General features: G+C 37.5%; 1 protein-coding gene across 2 annotated transcripts in view; it reads right to left on the bottom strand.

The window, feature by feature from the left end:
- LOC139694041 (Kv channel-interacting protein 4-like) overlaps nt 1-24,559 on the bottom strand; it is a 588,264-nt gene that overhangs the window by 10,489 nt on the left and 553,216 nt on the right. For both annotated transcript variants that reach the window (XM_071592446.1, XM_071592447.1), the window contains exons 4-5: nt 23,439-23,603; nt 19,948-20,058 (exon numbers count right to left, since the gene is read on the bottom strand). In XM_071592446.1, the coding sequence (XP_071448547.1) occupies nt 19,948-20,058; nt 23,439-23,603 (276 nt within the window). The remainder of the gene's footprint in view (nt 1-19,947; nt 20,059-23,438; nt 23,604-24,559) is intronic.

The raw sequence follows: 24,559 nt of genomic DNA, 5'->3' as shown, positions 1-24,559 counted from the left end.
GGCTATGCAAAACCTCTGAACTCACAAGCTTGTAGCATTCCTGCAGTATTTTTGGAGGCGGTGGAATTTCACCCCCGTTAAATTCCATGGAAAAAGTTCCACAAATTAATGGTAGGATGCCTCCTTTATAATTTTTTTCCCCGCCTGTTATCGTTTGGTGCTCTTACACTTCGATAACAGTGAATATGATTTAGGTTTCCATTTCCATGGTCTTGATTAACTTGCACCATCGGTAGAATTTTAGGCATTACTACAGGAATATTTCTCGAAGAACTAAGTGAAAAGAGCCTTTACGGAATTAGAGTGATTAGTTGAAGAGGGTGAGTCACGGAAGAATGCGACGAAGTTGTCCTCGGCATATCTACGGAAAATTTGAGTTTTCAGATGAGATTTCGAAAAAAAATATGAGCTAGTCCGATAGATATCAATTATATCACCCGCTACATTAACTTGATTTTCCGTTGGAAATTTACCGAAGATTAAAAACTATAAAGATACGTTTGTGAGAACTTGTAGAACCTAACTTTGAGTCAGGTATTCTGTGAGAATACTCTTTACATTCAGCTTATCGGTATTCCAAAGAGAATCATTAAAAGTAGACCGTCTCTTTTAGGATTGGATTGCTTGTTTCTACACTTTTTTATCATTACCAAGAACCTAAAAATAGAGGATATTCAGCTCATATTCTAAGAACATGTAATTGTATACAATAAAATGTGATATTTGGTAAATTTGTTAAGTTCATTCGAAGTGAAATTTATGCTCACAGGTTGACCAGGCCTTTTTGCGGCTAACGCAAGTAGTTGAACGAAGGTCGTGTCTAAATAACTAAGTTTAACCATACCTTATGTCATGACTTCGGACTTTTTTGTTAAAATATCCGCATGACTATCACTTGACTGCGCCCGAATCAGCATGAAATATTTGATAATTTTAGTATATAGAATGTACAATAGAATAATAACATCAAAAACAGTAATTATTTAACTATTACTCCGCTATATCGTCATGTCTAGAAAATTTCCAGCAAAAATTCTTTACTTAAATTTTCACAAAGGGCAGTTTAATAATAATCCATTGACAGCTGGTTAATTTTTAATATATTTTCAAAGTGGAAGGCCTACACTAATTTAATGTTACTCTGTGTGTCACAATGCGCTATTGATGTTACAAAAGTATGAGGAGCATAACATTTTTATTAACGTTGGCCTTCATTTCTTTTACAACTATAAATAAAACGAACGATAATGATTTCAGGCAAGTTTTCTGCTAAAAAACCGCGCGATTGTTCATTCGACGAATTGTTTATTTTAGCACCATTAAGAATTTTGACAAATACAGAAAGCAAGAAATATGAGATTATATTTACTTAGGGATTCCAATTAATAAGTATCCGGTAACATTAATTATGTTTATGTATAATAACAGCAATATAATTACACTAAAATTTTGGTAAAATCAAAATCCAAGATTTCATTTAATAATCTGAATTTATTTATTTAGAAGAAAATATTTAGGGTACAAATAATGTAGATTCATGGATATGATACACGGACATACACCAAAGATGTGTTTAGAATACATTTACCCACGTTTTTATTTGGTGCTTTAAGTCTCTGCTAATACTTTCATGGATATTTAGGAAATTAAATATGCAGTATTAAAATTAAGCAAATTTGAATATTGTAAAGGTTACGTGAAGTATCAACAAATAATTTTAACTAATTGTATTTCTCTTCAACAATGGGTATGCAATATTTCATGTGAGTTGAAAATCCCACATCATTTGGGAGTGGAATCATATCATAATACTGCTGAAGGAATTAAAAATGGCCAAGTATACGCCGTGGCGATAACGGGGATGTATTCATACAAGAATTGCCGAGCATTTACGGCGAAAAAAATATTTCACAAATATTTCACTTCACATTAATTACATCCAGAGTAAGTGGATTGATTTTTTCGTATCTCCACTCATTAGCATATATTTTTGTAAATGAATATTCTAACTGGACCTACGTGTCGGTACGTTCAATGAATACATTTTCTGCGTTTTACAGTCTTCTCAACTCCTCTACTAATTCATTAGTAGGTAGTCCTGACATAAGAACGATTAAACAAGGCTGTAGAGAAAAACGTTAGATCAACGCGGGGCTGAATATAAGAAGTTCAACTAACATTATAGAATGAATAAGATTGGTTAAAGGGGAAAATGTTGAGAAAAAAAATCGGAAAAAAGGCATTGAATCACCGCTTCTCAGCCGCGTCCAGTTAAATTATTAAAAGAACAATAAAAAAAGAAAGCAGGAGAAAATCATTTTGGAACTGGGCAATAATCTTTGCAGAGCTATAAAGGGGCAGGGAATGGGAAAGGTGCATTAATAAAATTTATGTTCACCCCCGAATACTTAATAACATTCCTCCTAACGAAAATTGTGGCGGGGAGGAGAGAGGCGGGAGAGGAAGGAAAAAATGAAAACTGTGCAGGAGAGGAGCACAATGGAGAAAGAAGTTCAGGCGGCGGTTTCATAGATGTCGGGATGTACCCGAGACGAGAAGGCCGCCAACGGAAGTTGGAGAGGAGGAAAGGGGATGACGGCCCGGGAGGATGGCCGGCGAGGAGGCGCGGCGAAGGGAAAGAGGAGCAAGACACTCCGAATGGTAAAGTGATTGGAGTAAAGGTCTGATCGCTCTTAGACGTCATTCTTCGATGTGAAAGAAACTGCAGCTGGTAACAAAGGAAAGGAAGGACGCCTGACGTGAGGCGAGGCAATAATTCGAAAAACCACGATGAGTATTCAATTTAGGCGATTCAATCGATTGTGAAAACTATTTGTTGTAACTTTTTTTTGATTGAAAAGCGTAGGCAAACAATTGGAAAAGCCAGAGAGGGAAATACCTCACGATTCCCCAGGACAAATACAACTGTGCTATCCGTAACTGACAATTGATAAACGATTTTCACTCAACCGTCCACCAACTACGGACTAGACGGCGGTGGATGGTCTACTAGTTAATATTCATAGTATTGACGTTAACATTCTATATTAAATCCTATAATAAATAATTCTATCGTGATTAATTCCATAATAAATATTTTTATAGGGAAGGTTTGAATATTCATGATACCAATTGTTCATCTGAATACCAAGAGCGAACTAGAGTCACCATAAATATCCAGAAAATAAATTAGCAAGAAAGCGGTTACGTGTTGAAACTGGAAGATTTCTCGTTATAGATATGCAATGTGTTTAAATACGGAACTGTAATTCAATGAATATCAACGAAGGCATTTGCTACCAGGATATTCGAAGGTCATTTTACGGATACCTTCGTGTAACTCTAATTCCTTAAACTTTCAGATTGGATATTTGCAACGAGGTAATTATCAGTCAGATGTACGACGTATCGTAATGTTATATATTTTTAAACCAGACAGTTTTCAATTCAGCTATACTATGTTATTTCTGCCAATTCAAACGAGACATTCCCGATAGCATAGCTTTGATAACTTAACTGAAATGACGTTCACCTTTTTGTACACTGAGATTGGTCATATTTAAGAAAGTATTTTCATCATTTCAGCGATTAAATTTCCTATCACCAAAAAGCGGAGACATAGATCCATTCAAATTATCAGCATAAATGAAACCTTTTACTTTCCAAGCCAGAAATATGTAAGGAAGAAGCAAAACACAACATATCATTGAAATAATTTGGTATTAGAATTTCAAATGGGAATAAAAACATTACATTTAGAACGATACCTGAAAAATTGCGAAAATATTACCAAATTTTAAGAATTTGGCAACAATAATCTTGATTGTCCGCATTAGGCCAAGGTGAACTGATGGTAAACGAAATATGTACATTTTATATGTAGCATTTGGTTTTCACTAAATATTATGGTACCCGCAAAATGTATACGTTTTTCCCATTAGGAAAATTACTCTTGCGTTTGAGTTTTATTAGCTGCTCTGACGCACTACGCATAGTGTACACACCATCAAGAAAACAATAATCAGATTCAAAAGCGTCCATTTCCCTTGCTGGACTATATCCTGCTGGATTTGGGCTCGCTGCCGAGTCTGTTTTCTTCCAGGCAAACCAGACCGACTGATCCTCTTGCTCCCTTTAAACGATGATAATCGGATCGTTGAAGATGCGCCGCAGATTTTAACATACCCTTTAAAATCATGAGAGCAAAAAGCAGATTTCAAGATTACATCTAAGTCATTGGAAAGTCAGCATAATATCCCACTTTCAAACTGCCCAGTAACAAAATAGGATAAGATGATGGATTAGACTGCCCGGCCTCAGCAGATTAGCTAACTTGGAGGTAATATGTTGAAAGACTTCGAAATATTCAGGGTTTTTGAGACAAAAGTACCTGCGTATCTCGCTTGCCGAAACGGGGTAGCCTAAAATGCCATAACATTCCATTAAGACGTTAAAATTACATGACAACACGAATGTAATTGCAATAAAATTAATAATGATAATTTATGAGAATATATCAAAAATATTCTCCTGTGAGATATTTTACTGTTAAAGATAAAACAAATATGGTAGTTTTGAGGAAGTACAAAGGAATCGAAGTTTCTTTTGTCATTTTAATCAATTAAAATTAGACTCCTTTGGATAATTTAGCGTGATTGGAAAACAATTTATAACCCATACACTCGAATGGAAATGGTGGCGATATCACGGAAACATCAATATCTTACCGTACAAGGGAGCTGGTTTGGATGGGCTGGCATAAGTAATAAGCAGCTTAAAGAACTTAGGCAAGCAGACGGTAGGGTCTTTTCTCTTCTCTGTAGCCGTCTCCAGTCAACTACAGATTTCACTGTCACACTTGATATGATCTGCCATCATCTTCATGGGTTCTTTCAAATTATTAATGCATAAACATCCTTCAATATCAGAGTATTCTTCAAACGTCTCCTCAGCTCACTTATTCTGAAGTCTCCGAAATCTCTCCCTTCTGATCAAGTTCAATTTCGTATAGTCTTTTCTCTTTCCAATGCAATACCTCCATCCCTCTAAACACCCGATACTTAAGAGCTTTTCTTTCTTTAGCTCTCAACTCCAAAGGCTTTAATCAAACTAAATTGTGTAAAATTAATTTTCTTGGAATGTTCCAGGATTGTTAGTTTCGAGCACTTTAATGTCTTCCTGCCTACAGATCACCTGTCACAAAACCAGCTGTAGATATTTTTGGTGCACAAAATTAAATGCAAAGAATTTCCTTTAATAAATGATTATAACAATGCTTAAATTGATCGTCGATTGCAGGACATACACTTAGGAAGAGACATGTTGATTCACAGTACTTTCAGACATTCGTTCTCTTCAACAAAAACTTTCGACTTTGAATATCTGCATGTCTATTATAGCATGAATTTTATGTAAAATAGCGGAGAGCCAACGTACCGCTATGGCAGATTTTAATAAAGAAATAATTCAGATGAAATTTCACGTATATTAGCTTTTCGGCGAAGGATGCCACTGCTTAAAAGCGGGACAAGCTGAAGGAGAAAACTAGAATAATGACGCAGGTTCCACGGCAAAGAAAATCTCAACTCAAATAGCCTCAAGAGGATGGATAAAAAAAGTGCAATAAACTGCTCTTCAAACGCCACCTCAACCTGTCCCGATGGATGCGATGGCTTAAAGTCGCTTCATAAACCCTCATTGAGGCAACCTAAGCGTTAATCACTAAGGGACACGATAAGCCACTACAAATCTCGAACAGAGGGCTGGGTGGCGAAGGTAAGAAAATAAAAACACTCTCCACACCCTAGCCGGGGGAGCTCGAACCCGGACGCGTCTGCTGGAGTTTCTGCATCGCAACAACCCTCGAAATCCTGACAAGATGATCGGGGAAAAAGGCGCGGGTGTGAGTGTAGTGCCTTGAGACGGTGGAAGAGGGAGGTGGTAGTGTGGAGAGGGGGTTGTGAAAGGGGCAGAGACGGCGGGAGAAGGGATAAAAGCTGTTAGCTCGCGCTCGAATGGGACCGAGAGCAGTTAGAGTGAGACTTGGACGGTGGAGAGGGAGAACGAGATAGAGAAAGAGAGGGAAGAGAGTGGGGAAGGCCGAGAGAAAAGAGGGGAGATGTGGGGGGGAGCAAGGGGGAGGAGGGCCACTCTGGGCACAAGAGAAAGTTGAAGGGCGGCGGAGAAGGGCAGAGGACTGAGGGAGGTGGAAGGGAGACGGGGTTAGGGATAAGAACAGAGACACACAGAGGAGCGGAAGAGGAACAGTGGGATGGGAGGGGGCAGTTAGCGGGGTTGAGGCTCGGGAGATGAGTGCTGAAGGGGTTTTATGAAGGAGGGGAGGGGGCAGACAAAGTGAGAGAGGGAGGAGAAAGGGGAGAGACCGGGGGAGTGTGGCGGGCAGGGGAAGTGGGGGCGGAGGCGGCTGTGGAAGTAGGGAGTCGCTCCCCAATCGATATAGCCGAGACCAAAAACGGAGACGCTACTTCGCGTGAGGGAGCGCTGAGGAGAGGTGGGCGGGAGATGAGGAGAGGGAGAGGAGCGAGAGAGAGGGATGGAGAGGTAGAAGGCCACCAGAGGCCGCCGCGATCGCAGCGGTTGCCTAGGTAACCTAACATCTCTTGTCACTATGGTTACGGAGCGCATCCCCCTTCGGGAGGGTGGGAAGTAGGGAGAGATGGGAGGACAGCGGTGGGAGGCCGGATTTTTTAGCCGGTTGGGGCGTGATGGGTTGGGGGAGGGTGGGGAACTGCAAGCGGAAGGGGGAGGCCGTGGGTTAGGTTGCGGAGGGGGTTGAGGCACAGGGGGGTGGATCACGAATGGAGGCTGGGCGTGGGAATATAAGGGCGGTGAGAGACAAGCCGGGACTTTGAGAACAGATTTTGCAAAGCAAATTCAGAATTAGCTCTCTCAGTTTGCACAACTGTATCTGTGTCAACCCTAACTGGAAATAAGCATCCTGTGTTAATACACGATAAAGAGACGGCACATGGTACAAAAACTTAAGCACAATACGAATCAATTATAACAGGCTGCAGGTTAAGAGCAATGAAATAATTAATACATTGAATTTGATGCTGAACACTTTGGGGGCAGGAAAACCCCAGAATACAAACGGAAATGAAATATAACAAAAAAATATCGAGCAACTGAAGAATCCGGCAATCCTCTAAGTTAATTCATGAGAACTTTCAAATAGTACAGTTTGCATAAAATAAATGTTCACATTATTAATTTAATAATAATCTTTGATTATTACTGAAATACGTAGACATTGATTGTAATGTAGCTGTAGAAAAAGTTGTGGAAAGGTTTTAAGAACTTATTGTAATGGTCACATGACAAATCAATTGATTTCAAATGAAAATATCTCCAAGATTAATGACTTATGCACGTGAATTATTTACACCCAAATATTAAATCGATATGTATCGTGTCACATTGACATGGATATCTACATACAGCCCGTTAGTGTGGTATTTAAAAACAGGTATCTGAATACAAGTATTTGGGTTTGATATCGTTGAAAATTCGAATTTAAATGAACATTTAACTATATTAAACAAAAAAAATTAAATGCATCAGTTTTACAGCATCAAAGACATTATAATCACAGATATATTTTTTTAAAATGTACCCTGAACGTAAGTATTTTGAGATATGTTCTCACTCTGAGGGGCTAATGTGGGGTAACATACCTAAAAAGGATTACAGTAAACCAGAAAAGAACTGGAAAAGTTATAGAGGATGTACATTTCAAGGAGTTAAATGTTCTACACAAGTGTGTTAAAATTATTTACAACTATTTCAGTGATAAATATCAAAGTTAAATAATTGTAATTAAAACTATGAATGATGACTATATATATATATATATATATATATATATATATATATATATATATATATATATGAAATGCGAAAATATTAAACTAAAAAGGGCTATAGGCAATTAAGTGCTCTCGTCCCAAAATTTTTTAAAAGATGATTCAATAAATAACCTGAAATTTATCGGGGAGAGTAACAACATGGATAAAGACATGGGTGCTGCAATATCTTTAAAAAGGTGACCATTGATAAGTCCAAAAAAAACCTGCCCATTAACCAAGAACTGCTAAGAATTACATGTAATACTGTAGCATTTTTTTGCGTGATAAATATCAGGCGAAATTGTTTTTTAAACGATTTTTCTTTTCCAATGGGCAATCGAATTTATAAAATTTAAATAATGACTTTGAAAGGTTATATGTATACACTTAAAAAAGGTGCCCTTCCATACGGCAGGTCCTTGGAAATGAAAAAAATATTTAGATGAAGGGTGAAAATGCTCATGAGGTTTATCGTCAGCCCAAAAAATGAAGAAATAGTCGAAGCCACGGTCAGATTTATAAATGTACCATTAATAAACACTTACTACAACTACAGTAAACTGTGAAGCGCCAAGTTTATTCAGTAGGGAAAATATTCAATCATTAATACGAAGGCCATCATGCGTTATAAACTCGAAAAAAATTGAACTTGATTAAAAATGAGTTATTACTTTGATAACACAAAACCATAGGCTGTGAAACCAAACTACGTAATACGAGTATTCACTAAAAATACGTTAATGGTCATTATAAAAATTGTTATGAAAATAGCACTCCTAACTTTAATTACATTTTTTGACCAATGAGCTGACGCCCTAGTTTCACAGCAGGTGTTTATTTTCCTTGTTGCTGAGTTGTAGACATTTTAGCCACCCATGCCAAGAATTCGTACTTGGCATAATCAGTGGACATATTTCAGTTTGAGGTCAGAGGCCTAGAGGAAATTGAGGGTTTGTTACTCGAAAATGAATGTTTATCGAATAGTCATGATGGATATTCCGGAGCTGTTTGTAGCGTCGTGACTAGATGGAATCGGCATCCTAGAATGATGAATGTCTTTCTGCTGGTGACGGGGAATTGCGACGCAAACTGCCGCTGATTGTCGTCAACGAAGGCTGAGGAAGACGACTTAACTCCGTCGCGATTCTCTGCGATAAAGCACATATTATTTTATTCCTGACCCGAAACTCGCTATAGGGGCAAAAGCCAAGGACGACTCATCATGGTCGACTTAATTTATATCCATTCAAATTTTCAATTCCATGGCCTCTTGAAAGCAATTATTGTCGCGCAAATATAGGAGAAAATCGTTAATGTTATGGCCTTCGGATATTTTACTTGAAAAGTAACAGTGGCGTGAAAGGTTACATTAAGGCATATTACATAAGCAGTTGGCAAAATTGCGAGCGAGTACGATTACAATGAAGTTTAATGCTAATGAATGAAATTATCAAGATCGGAAAACAACTTCAATGACTACGTAATTAGCCACGACTTGCGAATATTAATTCACATTTGCACACCGAAGCTATATTTAGTGCCTCGTCAATACTATATGATGAGCGTTTATAAGGATTGACGATCAGAAATTGAGTGAAAGATAGAAAGGCAATGAAAAAGCTGCAAAGCATATAACGGGAGCATTTTCACCTCGATTTTACTCGATTCGGAGTCAAGCCAAAAGGGAGACTACGATTAAAAATACAGTTTTCTTTAAATAACAGTTTGTATGAAGACAATTAAGTAACAAAAATAATATATTGCGCAAATAAAAAACTGCTTAAATTGAACTCTCTAGTATATATGTACAAGGAATGATGAGGACTTGATCGGGGTGAATATTTGAATAACGCGCATTTATAATAAATATACCGGGTGATGACCAGGGAAGATGCAAATAATCCAACTGTTATAAAACATGCAATGACTTGCATAGAATGAGAAATGCATTAACAGGAATTAGGAGCATCAACAAAATTTGCACTAGCTGATATTTCTCTTCTAAGATATGAAAATTTAATTTTCTTTGAGTTTCCTTTTCGTGATTGCAGCATCGGAAATTACCAAAATATGAATATATTATATCAATTATTTTATTGTAATTGCATAATATTGTCTTGAACAGTTTGGGGTTTTTTGGCTCATAGGTGTATTTGTTTCAAGCATACCGCAATGAGCTATCTTGGAATAATTTGAAGCTGGTATTTATTTATGGAATTGAAGTCACCAATTATGATTGAGTGTAGTCACCACATAGATTAGAATGTATTTGCACACTTAAGACGAAATTAGTTCAGCGACTTATGTAAAAATGCTTTTTCAGTCGGACATTTCGTAAATTCTATTGGCCATTGGTAAAAAACGATGATAACTTTCAGTTATAATGACTGAATGTGTGGTCACCGTAGTCCAGGGATAGTGCGTTGAACTACTGACCGCAGGACGAGGATTCGACTCCTGGCCAAGCCTCTCTGGCTACCCTCAGCTCACCCGATTCTTCGGGTACCAGATCTTTCTGGGAAACAATAACAGGCACAGGGAAAGCAAATGGCATCCTTACCCTGAAGTGTGAATTTTAGACGCCGTTCGGCTAAGTACAGGGTGAACTTTACCATCAGCTACCAAACCGATCTTCGGGTTGATTACTATATGTATGTTTTTTAACCAAATGTGTGGAATGGATTCAAAAAAGAGGTTTCGTTTGAAATCAGGTCTAAGTTCAGAATGAAAAGGAATGAAAACCTAAACGTCTTAATGTGATGCTACCTATTCCATGCGTTAAAAGCACATTCGGCTCCTAATTACTGAATGATAACACAAGTTTTCTCATAAATCAAATTTACTTTTCAGGAATGGTAGGTAATTGTTAAACGATGGGAAATGGTTACGAAAGGGAAAGAGAGCGATGAGGATAAACGGAGCGGGGGGTTGTTTGTCCGTTCGTGAGAGGATGAACCCATGATGGGCTCTAAAATGTCACGGCCCTTCAGCCTACCGTGGGGGTGTGCGGCAGGAGGCATACTGAGGTTCTTTTACTTCGCTCCCTGCAAACAGTTAAAATGTGCGTTGCAACAGAAAATGCCGCGATTTGTGAAGTGCGATCTGTGATTAGGTTTTCATTGGAAAAAAACTGCGAGCCAATTGAAATTCACTGGGAACTTTGTGAAGTGTACGATGGCGGAACAATGAGTGAAGGTGGAGTGAGGCAGCGGTGTATTCAGTTTAAAAATGGCGGCACCCATGTTCACGAGGAGGAACGCAGTTGTGGCCTAGACTGGTGATAAATAAACTGATGATGAAAATCAACGAAAAAATTCGTGAAAATCGCCGATTTACGATTACGGATCTCTCGTTAGACGTGGCTTGCAACATCACGCTTTGACGATGACGCGGAATTGCATGCTGGTGTAAATAAGTGGTTAAAATGTAAGGCGGCAGATTTATTCAGAGACAGAGTTGAAAAGCTTGTGTATCGTTACGATAAATCCCTCAAACTGAAAGGCAAATACATATAAAAATAGTTTAAGAATGAAATTCCAGGCATATTTAATAAAATTTTGCCTTGTCACAAGGTTCATATTTTATTTCAAAACGTAAGTTAGTTTCTGGACTAACATCGTACATACCTACGTCGGTAGAACATTCATAGTTGTAATAAAATCGCTTTAATCTTAACCGGACACTGGTTATTTGTACATAGAGTTAGTGGAAGGGGATGCTGATAAAGAGGTTCTTTTAATTTGTAATTTATATAATTCAATAGTTGAATTTTGTTAAGACCTGAATGAGTCAGCTTCTAAGCGTCTAAATATTTTTCAAACAAATATTTAAATTAAAAACCTGATCAGTCTCTGAAATCGCTTCCGAATTATAAAGAGAATGATTCGCTGAAGGCAAGAAGTGAGAGAATTAACAGCCTAATGAGAATGATGGGCTTAGATGTGAGTCATCTTTCCTATTTCCACAATTTCTACTTTCAATCGAACATCCGCACGGGAAGATGCGAGCCTTCTAGAAAGCAGCAAAAGAAGGTGCCACGGATAAAAGAGGAAGAGCAAAGCCACTATGGTGCATCGAAAAAAAGCACACCCCTGGACATAAAACAACGGCGGTGAGAACACACATAAAACATCGGAATCCCTTTCCTCAGAGGGAAGATACGGGATGCGATATGGGGTACCTGCGATGGAGACACGGGGAGAGGAGCAACCAGGGCGAAATGGGAGCTGGGAATGGTGGCTCTTCCCTGGGGGGTAACCCCTTGTTCGGTGGTTTTGAGGGAAACGACGAATAGGCCGTCGGTGGACTACTCTGGCAGAGACGAAAAGACCTCCCGCAGTGGTTACCGCGGGTTAGGATGGGGTCTGGAGAACGAAGGGCCGGATGAAGCTGGGACCAAAGTGGGTGGTATCGTTTTCCAGGATTTATAGGAAATAAAAAAATAGAAAAGTGAAATAAAAACCATGCGCCTTATCCTGAAGACGTATCCATGCCATAAACGTATGCCCACACTTGAGGTAACAGTTCTGCATACATTTACATGTTTACATATAATTCATCTGTGCAAGTTGTACAGTAAAGTTACACTTGTAAAGATACATTTTTGAGCATACCCAAGGTTGCTGACGATTCAAGAACATTTTGTTTGAATTAAAAAAAAATTACTGTAGGTTTAAAAAAGGCTAAATAATAACAAATTTTAAACCTGATCTCAAAGTATAATGACAATTATATATTTTATGCATAAAAGTTTACGTGATATATTAACCCTCGTTAGAATTCGTTTTCGTCTCAAATATATATGAATATATGAGACACAATACTTTCTATGCTTGTGAAATTTTGATTTTGATTTTTCAAAGAAAAAAAAAATTAAACAACATCAGCAATAGCAATTTTCTCAAAAATTTCTAATTAAACTATTCAGCACGGGAGTTGATAAGAATTCAGTTTATCCATCCATTCCATATTGAAGCTATGAAAAGTATTTATTTAACTTACAAGCCTTGGGTGATTAGAAACTTTTCCTGCATGCCAAATACATCCGACTTGCAAAAATAACTTTAAATTTATGAAAATGACTTCTGCTCTTTACTAGAAATATATTTTCCCTGCCAAGTATTCTAAACATATTAGAAAATTACAAACTACGGAACCTAAAACGACAAGGAATTAAGGTACGTAAGTAAGTAAGTCACTATCAGGGCACAGACAAAAATTTTGAGTATCTACTTTTTAATCAACTACTTTGATTAAAAAATGCAATATTCTAATCAAAGACAAATAGAGGTAGCAATGGATGGAATTTTTAATGTACCTGTATTTGAAAAACCATATGTGCCCGTGCAAAAAAAATTATGTGCCCGTGAGTTTGAATAAGGAAATTCGCCAAGGGACAAAAAATTGCATTTCAGTATAGAAACGTGGAAATATAAATCAAACATATTGATATTTAATTGATAGAGTAATTTATGCCATTAACTAAAGAAAATACGACGCTGAATTTTGGATTTAGAACCGTGAATTACTTAATTTGATATTACATCAAAAGCGCAGTGACAAAAAGTTTGGCAACCAAATGCCTAATCCAGTTTGATCAATTTCATGTCATTCGTTCCAATTAATACGAGGAACAGAGCAGACACCGATTTCAAATTGAATAACATTCGCCAGCCAGTCCGCTTCTGCTACGTTTAAATGCTGATGACTTTATATTATGCTACAGTCCCAAAATCAGAATGATTGTTACCTGAGGACTCAGGACATATAAGTTGCTATGAGCATCGTAGACATGGTCGGGTAAACTAAGCACTCTCCATCACTAAATATAGTCTAAGTAATAAAGCCCTGGCTGTTTAGAAGTTCCCCTAGCAAATCACGCAATAATGAACATAACCATAGCACAAAGGTGAGATTTGAGAATCGTTCCCATCTGAGTGATGTTTTGGTTTCCACTTGCATGTATTTGTATTAGCTGTATAACAGGGACATTTTTCGATGCTAGGCAAACAGCCCCTTTACGCTTCATGGGGAAAAAACTGGTGTTTTTAAGTCTTCATCATGCAACTCCGATTATGCAGGAGACGCGTAAAATCATCCTATAGAGACGGCGTTTATTCTGATATCTTCAACTTCGACACCATTATAACTCCCTCTCTTCTTTAAAAGGTGTTAACCATTTGTTCACTCCGGGAACATTGAACTTCAATCACATGTGGAGGCATTGAAAAACCGTTATCACGACTCAAAGAGACAGGCGGAAACGGCACGCATACATTAGTATGTATGTTGCTGTTTTTATACAGGCAAATTATAGAGAATACACCATCTCGCTCATGATTCTAGCCACGTAGAAATCTAAATAGACACGGGTGCTTGTACGTCAAAGAGCGTGAAGTTCTATTGAGGCTGATCGGAGGGATGTAAGGCGGAAGACATGCGGGAGGTAGGGGCGGGGAGGGCTGCGGAGGTGTAGGCTGGTCGGCGGGGCGTTGGAAACCGGGTGGGGGGCGCACAAATGGGGTCGGTTTACGTTGCGGTCTGCCGGAGGCGGAGGCGTTAGCCGGCGCCGATGGCGCTGGGAGTGGATCCACAAGGACTTCGCCGGGGGGTGGGGGGAAGGGGAGCAGAAGGGCAGGGTGGGGGGAGACGGGGAGAGGGATGAGCGAGTGCTCAGGTGCACCTCCATCCGCTTATCGATTGCCGTGGTAACAGCCTCTTGGTCCACGTGCAATTAGCCAATTGCCCCCACCCCTACACTTTCCAATCCCAACCTGTCTCCCCCTCTCCCTCCAAGGAAAGTTTCCAAGGCCCACTCCCTGTACCCCTACCTCCTTTTTTCATTTCCCTCCCCCTCGACCTCCCGCGGTCCCGGACGCTTCCACGACCCCACCCACTCACGCACACCCCCGACACAAGCCGTCCGAAGCGCCCACTCTCCACTCCCGTCCCCGCGTCCTGGCCGATGCCCCTCCCACCAACTCGCGAAGCACACCACTGAAATCCATTCCGAAAAATTCCGGCACGGAGCATACATCACCGCACACCGACGGCATCGTTTCGTATTCATGGCTTAATTCGGGGCCGGTGAGTTACGCGAATAGGTGGGGGGGAGGAGGAAGAGAGGGCTGGCGGAGTTAAAGGGGATCGGTGGGGCCGGAAGCTGCAGGGTGTGGAGAGGAAAGGGGGATGTTGGTTTAGCCTGGCAGGGGAGGGAAACTGTCCCCTACGCTCTCTCCAACACCCTTATGTGGCGCTTGAGCAGCAGTTTCCCAAGTCCCCCCTCTCCTCTCATCTCCCCTCTCGGTTCCCCTCCACTAATATGTGTTACGAGCGAACAGTTAAGGGTGTCATGTGACTGAACTAGACACTGAGCGATGGCCGAGTCGATGGTGATGTCAAGCGGATGGCGATATAATGAGGCTGAAGAATGGTTGCTGCTAAAAAAATATGCGGGGAATATTTATGACCCCGTTAGTCATGGGGGAACTATCCAATGTAGAAATTCGTCCCAATGTATAAACCCGAATAACCACAAGTGGCCTGCTTCGTACAAAATTTTTTTTCCAATTTTTAATGCTCACTTTTATACATTCTGACATTTTAATGCCGGGTTTGCCAAACAATTTATCATCAACGACTCTTTTAGATTATGCAAATTAAAACAAACCATGCGATATGTTTAATGATATATGTTTGCTGATTTATCTGCTTGATGTATGTACACGATATTAGAATGAAATGCGTGTCAACAGAGTTTTATAATCCGCGTTTAACAACCACTTGCAGGCCAGTGAAACTGAAATGCCGCCGGAAAGTACACAAAATTGTAAATTTTCAATTGACGTTAAATGAGAGAAATATAAGCATAGTTTTCAGTCAACCGATCAGAGTTAGATTTTTGATGGAGTCAGGAAAATAGTGCAAATATTGATTAATTTAAAAAAACAGCAATGCTGCACATTACAGAAATTAGTGTATCTCCTTAGAAAACCTAAGATTTAAAAATGAATAAGTTAAAAAAGAAGAAATCACGGTCAGAAATCAATCCACGATCCAGACAGCCACATATTAGTACCACAGCTTTGCCAGGTGAAAGCTTCGATTCTGTTTTTTGTATCGCCAATTTTTGACGAAAAATTACTTATGACTATACTCATAATAGCTACGAGTGACTCATTAAACTTCCATTTAAGGCAAACTTGAGAAATTGACAGGAAATATTCACTTTACTATCGAGGTCCATTTAGCCGTATACCGCTCGCTGGATACGTCTTGAGCGTCCTCCGGAGCTGTGTATTTTGCCTAAACGTTCTTCTAGCCCAATAATTACATAATATGTTTTAGTAATCTTAGCAAATGCTTACTGATTTTTGTTTTACTAATTAATTCGTACTATTTATATATATATTCTCTACGTTAAAAGTGTCGAATTGCCACGTATTTTTCATAAGGAAAACCATGCATCAGGGCAATAAAAAAATAGCCGAATAGCTGACAAAATATATAAGAATAATACCTCTTCTCTCGTAAAGTTAATAAACGTAGAAAAGAAAGAGGTTTGCCAAAGGCACCTGTAAGAACTTTCAGTACTTGATATTAAACTCTAAGATAGTTAAATCCTTTTCATTATGTTCAACTAGGTAAATGATTTAATAAGAGGCAGTCATCCTGAATACTGAAAGCTACCCGGTACAAAGAAGACTAAAGTATCGGAATAACGTAGAAAAATTACACCCTGTTGCAGAAATTTACCATAAACCAAACATGTTATTAAACTAAATGTTACTAAACAATTAATTAGAGTTGAAGTTAATAGGGAACACTGGTAGCCGTACTCCACCAAATTTTATCTACCCACTAAGCATATTTGCTCTTGCTACTCAGTATGCCTCATTATGGCAAACCAACACGAATGCCTCGAGGGACATTCATCTTTTCCTCGTAGATTTGCCTGCTCTGCCCGTTATCCTGGAGTGGATGCAAGTATTTAGTCTAGCCACACACGCAGTAAATTGTAGTAATCCCGCTGGAAATTTAAAAGTTAAATGGAAATGAGTGGAATGAAGACCGGCGGCGAAGAAAGGTCAGTCGAAAAGAAGGAAGACTAGATGCAGTTGATAAGGAATTAAACTATGAGAGTCAGTAGGCAAGCGAATGCAAAGAGGTGACTGTATAATAACAAGGGTAGAAAAAGTTTGGGCCTGCGAGTAATTGCTTCAGAGCACAGTTTAAAATTGGAAGTCCTGAGCGACATTCCTGATAGAGTTAAAGTCATACGGAGAACTACTGAGAATAGAGAGAACACCGAAAACTTATTTCAACAGAATGCACATTTATACGCTATAATGACCTAAGAGATGTATACATGAAAAAACATCACATTATTATTATGCTCGTCCTTCAATGTCGGGAAATGAGCAATCGGTACCCATCCATTGGAGGTTTTGCATTTTATAGAATAAAAAGTACTATTTAGATACAATGCTGTTAAAAATTAATTTATCACTTTTTAATTATGATGCTAACATTTAAAATCGAGAAAAAGTAATCCTTCGATCGACTAAATTCGCATGTATACGTTTTATACAAATGCTTTTCCGCGTAAAGTGGAAAGAGAAAATGACAAACATGTATATACTGACGTTAAATAATATTTGCATAATTTTGAGAAAATATCTGCCAGCCGTTTCCGACAACCAATATTTTTTTTATTTTCACCAGTCTAATCTTTCTCTTATTGAAAATAGCACAATACCTATACTTCGCTGATTACAAGTATGAGAACGAGATCACATTATGGGATTGCTCCCAGCTGTTCGCCGTAAAATGTAGTAATTGAGTATTTTTTAATTGGACCTAAATATATTTCTGAGAGCAAGGTATGGGGATGATTTCGAACTTGAGAAGCATTTAGATTTGGCACATGCTGGCAAAACATTGGTGAAGGAAAGAAGGCTGGCAGCGGCGCTTTGCCACCTGAAAAACCGTAATATATCGCTTGTTATTGATGAGGCATTTAAATCAGATGCATTTGAGCAAATTTTTTATCCCAGCTATTCGCCTCTGATGTAGATAACTCTCAAAATATTTGACAAAACCCTTTTCATTTCGCATTCTGGCAGAACCACCGCGTGTTCTTCAAAAGGTTTGGACCTGAGGCCCTTTTCATGCGACGGCAAGTACAAAAATATTTCTGGTCGCTGCGATGACTTAGCGTTTCCGAAAAGAGGAATGTTTCGCGTTTTCCAATGCGGAAGGGAGTTTCAAAGGAGCCATTTTCCCACCGGGAGCATATTTTACCAGAGGCCTCTTTGGCCTCGGAGCGAGGGAAACAGGAGGAAGTCGATGGGAGGACATTGGGTTACCGGGAAGGAATGGGAAGGTATGGAGTCATGGTTTGCCGCGACGTGCCCACATTTGCATTCGCGGTGTACCATTGAAAGGGTTTAGTTCTCGATCCCCTGAGAGGGAACCTTTCATCAATATAAAAATAAATATAACAGCTGCTGCTCGGTCGCCTTTATCTCTTGCGGAAGTGCACGCTGTTCCGGAAATAGTGCGTTGGGTTAGTGTATTAAGAGCTGAGAGATATATAATTCACTCATACTTCAATACTGGAGCATGAAGGTAATACAGCTATTTAAGGGAAGGAAATACTTTACAGTAATTGCGGGCAGCTTTCGACGGCTTTGTGAATCCGTCTCAATAGAACGAGGGAACGTTTTGATTTAGATATACGAGTATTGGTCTTAGTATTGCTTAATGCTGGAACCAAAAGTACATATAGGGTGCAACTGATTCATATTAATCTAATGTAAAACTGTCTAATATTAAGTTAACATCAGTTTAGTGTTTCTAAATAAATATATAGTAAATACATATTTTTCAAGGTAATGAGATACTAAGTCAAACTACTGTCGGAATTTTTCGACAGTCCTTGTATATTTTAATTCCTTTAAAAATATAGACATTTCGGAGTTTTTAACAAATGTATGCTGTATTTTATGACTGCATCACTAAAGCTGTGTTATATCGCCACTTAACTCTGAAATGAAAAATAAAAAATGTACGCTACTCTTAGTAAAGGATTACAAAAAAATACGTGAGAAAAGTACTCTGAATGACAAAAGGAAACGGCAAAAGCATATTAGTCATTTATAATACAACACACATTCTATTAGTTGCTTTCGTCAGTTACGAAAAGTGTCACGAAAAATAACTTATTTTTAAAACAAGAATATGATTTAGTCAATCAGCATGATTAAGTTGCAAAATAATTTTAAAAAGAATAAACAAAATAGAAATTCAGTAATAATAATAATACATTTCATACTCATAGTAAAATGAATGATTTTACTCCTGATTAATGTGATCGCGCATTAGAAATATTAAGATGTACCGTAAAAGCCACATCAATAGTCCAGATTGTAATACTCATTACGACTAGGAAAATACTATTTTGCGATTAAATCGTATAATTTTCAAAATTGAAAATAACTTTTTAAGATGTTTTATGCTTGGTAACGATGTGAAAATTTTTATCATTGTCTCCTCTTTTAAAATTATGAGAAAAAGGTAATTATCTTTTGTGAAAAGAGAAGACGAAATTTAAGAAGTGATAACTTGTATTAAACGCATTTATGCACAGTAGTGACTTCAACGGGTAATTTTTAATTTTAGAGTCTACTATTTAAGGTTTTAACATCACAGTTATAATTGGTACATTTTATTTTTATCGCAATTGAAAAGTTGATAATCAAATTTCACGAATTGGACAGAAATGTAATAAATCAAATATTTCACCTTGTTAACGGCGTAAAGGCAAGGTTATAATTCACTCCCACATCCATAAGAATTAAATCGGATTCAGTACGGCGAATTTTTGACAGGTTCTTTGTCGAAAGTTGAGTAACTTTTTTGCAAGAAAATGGTGACAAAATCTACTAATTATCATGCTGAGGGTCTTATTAGAATATAGTTCGATGTCTAAGTATTTCACCTATTGTTTTATGACTCATGATTTATACTAAAAGAAATGTTACTAAAGTTTTAGCAATAAGATATTTCAAAAACCAACCTTTAAGCAGGACTCTATGAATTCCTCTATCGTTATCACACCGTCTTGGTTGAGGTCCAATTTCTTGAATACTCGATCCACCTGTTCTCTTGCCTTTCTGTCCTCCTCCACCTGGTGGTAATAAATAGATGTACGATGAAGAATAAGACCATTAGTGGAAGAAAGAGTGGGAAGACCATTAGATCCATTTAACTTTTAAATTAATAATTTGTTAATGAGTAACATATAATAGATGCTATTTTATCATGGCGAAATTGTTCGTAACGAATTGGAATGGTCAGCATTGAAGCTGGCTTAAGAAGTAATGAACAATCGATGTTCAAAATTTTCATTTTCTGAAACACTTAGAAAACTAGAATTAATATTAATGCTTAGCAGTTCTTACAGAGGTTCCAATTGCGATCTCGACTCAAGGGTAACAGTGATAATTTTAAAGATTTTACTATCAATAATGGTATCAAGGTGTTTTCAAATTTAGTTACATCAGCGTTTAATTAAGCTCTTAAGAAAAACTAATTATTAGTTTCGAATAGCATTAGCAATCATACTCGCAAAAAGAGATTTACTACATTGATGAAAAATGTAGATTTATGTCGCTAATTCAGTATATTTCAGTTGCATGTATGTATATACAAGTTTCCTTGTTTATTGTTGAGGATTAAGAAAAGTCATGTGATAAAATAATAGAAAACTGATTAATTATATAATTAAAAACTACAGTATAAATAAATAAATAAATAAATAAATAAATAAATAAATAAATAAATAAATAAATAAATAAATAAATATATATATATATATATATATATATATATATATATATATATATATATTGATATATACCTTAATCGGTAAGTATTGGATGGAATTACCATTTGGATATTATACTAGATTACTAATAATAACTCGTATGCCACGGGGGACGAGTTAGTTCAATGAAGGGAGCGCTGTGCTACTGGCCAGGCGGTGACACATCTGGGCAATGTCAGCTTCACATAACATGTGCGCTTTTTCAGCTTAAGGATCTGGGAAATCACATGCGGCAGTAGGAAAGGAACTGGCTCATCTACCCTGATTTGTTAATTTTACGCGCCTGCACACACTCAACTTTTAACATAATCCTCAGTCACATTTAGTCCTACCTACGCCTATCAAACTAACCTTTGGGTTGATAACTGTAGCTTTTACACGAACTAAGAAGGAGAAATCTTGGACAAATTTTCATTCGACACGATTGACAAATTTTATCAATATCCATGTCAATTAATTATTGCTAATCCAAACAAAATTAATGCTAAATTTTACTATGGGCTTTGGATTTAACCATACGAAGAGTTAGCAAAATTCATCTACAGCAAAAAATGGTGTATTTAATCAATAATGGTAAATATAAAATAATAAATACATATTTTTTCGCCTTTCCCGCACCATTCTCGCTTGGTTTAATGTTTCTCCCATTTGTTTGAAGATATTAAAATATGACAAATAGCGTAAAGGGAGGCTTTAACGCTAAACAATGTTAATGCAAAATTAAAAGCACGCATTACACCAGCGGAGCTCAAGTATCAGTTCTTTTCATCCCTTCCCCCGCAATTAAGGTGGATGAGGAGGAAACCGGGATGGAAATGCCGCGTGCGTGTTTATGCGTTGATGAATCCCAACACGGTCGTTAACCACGCACTAAGCGCGGAGACAATTTTATGACGATGCATACTTTAAATTAGGGCATAAACACCATGCATATGAGACAAAAAATATTAACGTTACAGGGGATTATAAATAAAATTTTCACAGTACAGAATTCGCCCCACACCGCCTATCCGGGAAAAAATAAGTCATACTACTTTGGGGACAAACCTGGTAAAATTAGGTCGGCGCCAACTCGGGCATATCCTCCATCAAGTAAAATTTTGTCCTACTAAGTCCTCTTTATTATGCCAAAACAACCAGAATTTCTATTTAATAGTTTATATTAAATAGTTTTAGTTAAGGGAATAGTAATTAATAATGATTGAGGCCTGGCCTTAGGAGTTGGTTTGCCGATGCAGCGATAGTTTTCCTCCATGCTTTCCTCTTCCTATTCGAATATTTACGAGACAATGTACTTTCTGAAGACAAAATATCTCTCCGACGGTCCATGTCTTATTTTGAATGTCCTGTTAACGGTTTGAAAATTGGAGGATAGAAAATTTCTAACTCTGCCTCAGTAAGTTTATTTCACTCAAGTGATGACCAATGGAAAATGGAATATTGATGAATTACACAACTCTTTCAATTTAATACAAAGAATTTCATTAGGAACATTCAAAGGAGAAATGCAGAATATGGTGGATCATTAAAGCTTTTTCTTGAGTACTATTTTCTTGGGTATATCATTTTGATTCACAAACACTATCTAAAAAAATCGCACTGTTCTCTTTCAAAGTTGCATTAATTTTAACTTTGAATACAGATTGGTAAAAAATGCCATTGCATAAGAGGTCAACTTACCATAAAAATATCGAAAAGATATAAATACACAAATAATATTTCCGTAAATACTTAAAGTTTTGACGATTAAAACTTATTTTTTTAAATACTGGAACATCAAACCTCCTTAAAGCTGGCGGTTTGCAGGTTTCTTATTGAATGCAAAGGATTGCAACCATATATGCTAAACCATTCGTGAAACAGAAATTTTGGTTCTCTTTTTCGGCAAGCACCTGGTGAGTAAAGGGGCCCAAACCTGTATAAAAAATGCTCACCATCAAGCATGATATAAGGAATGACCACGGAATCAAGGGACGAGGAATACTAGTATGTATGTATATACATACACCTAATACATATATACATACATATATATACACATATATACAAACAATCACGAAGATCCATTATTACTTCCCAGGTCCGCTCGCCCAGAAGTATGGAGAAGTCATGAACAGCAGTGGAAATTGAATGACACGGAGATGACATCAATCATGGATGCAGTAAACTCAAGGGTAGACTCTACTTCGAAAATGGAGATTTTATAAGCTTCGTTGCCAAAAGCCTTGTGCTTCGATGAGTGAGTTTTGACATGATACGATGTTGACGCGTTTCTCATCACTGAAATTCGTCTCTGCGTTATTAGGTGATAAATACGTTAAAGGATATTAAAAAGAAAACATGATCACTAATTTAATCGTGCATTCCATCGCTTATGACCGTTCCTTGCCGTAAGTAAGAAAAAAATCAACTTCAACTTTCCTAAATGGGTCTAACGCACGGTTTTGGTGTTATCCACCGAGTGCGTTATCCACATGCCTCTGCTTTTTCTAAAAAAAGATTCAATCCAACTATAGCAACTCATGATATCCCAATGTAGACGTATTGCACTAGGATTTTAAACAGTAGAGATTTCGAATTGTTTAATTAAACTTAATATGTCATAAGCATAATGTATTAATCAAAGAAAACATTAATATGGAAATTCATAAAACTTGTTAGCAAAAAAAAGGCATTTTCACCTGGTGCGCCCTTCGACCCATCAGTTCGTGTATCGCAAGGACGACGTCACTAAGCTCCGATCTTGTGATGCATCCATCACCGTTAATGTCGTACATTTTGAATGTCCACCGGAGCTTCTCGTAAATGGAGCCGCGGAGGAGAGTAGAGAGCGTAACCAGCAGGTCCTGAAAAAAGCCAAGAGAAATTAATAAAAATATATGATACATAATGGTAGTCGAATTAAAAACAGTCGCGGAACACTTCAAATAAACTGATTCTGCTTTGACTTAGCCATGAAACCCAACGTATATATTAATATTTGGGAACAAAAGATATATGATATCTAATAATAATCATAATCGCGAGTTATATACACACATATAGTACACATATCCTTTGCCATACCTATATATATATATATATATATATATATATATATATATATATATATATATATATATATATGTATATATATATATGTGTGTGTGTGTGTATAGATACGTACATACATATATAAATATATATATGTATGTATACATGCATAAATATATATGCATGTATGTGTGTATATACATATGTATATATTTATATATTAATGGATGCATGAACTACTGGTTGTTTCGATGTTCGGCGTTCCTTGCGACGAAGATACTTCACTGCTGTCTGATGGATCGCAGCCAAAAAAATGACACATTTAAACACACAGCCACCGATTCACGAGTTAGGACTCTTCTCCGGTTCTTGTTTACAGCTTTCATCCGGTAGAGGGCCGCTCCATAAACACAGACCGGTTATCGCTCCCGCGAGGGGCTAAGGATGGAAGCTTCCGATGAAGCGATGCGGGAAGATACTACAATGTTTGGTTTCAAAGCAAATGCCTGTTGGTTTAAGATCAATCGTCCTAAGTGGTCACGGTTGTATTTTTTCAGGAGGAAGGGAAGCGTTGGTAAGTAGGAGATATTTTTCCTTGAACGATTCTGAGAAGGAACGACTGACCGTCAGAGATAATTCTGCCAGTAGCATATTCTAAGGCACAAATTTTGGATTTAATGCAAGGGAATTTTTCCTGCAGGAAGAAATAATGAATAACTGCATTTTATGATAAAATTATTTAGCCCCATATTCATTGGATTAAGAATAG

Source organism: Hetaerina americana, unplaced genomic scaffold (genome assembly GCF_022747635.1).
Source record: "Hetaerina americana unplaced genomic scaffold, ioHetAmer1.1.p SCAF_5, whole genome shotgun sequence".
Taxonomy (NCBI): Eukaryota; Metazoa; Arthropoda; class Insecta; order Odonata; family Calopterygidae; genus Hetaerina; species Hetaerina americana.
Note: the sequence above shows the minus strand (reverse complement) of the source record. Positions and strands in the feature narration are given on the sequence as shown.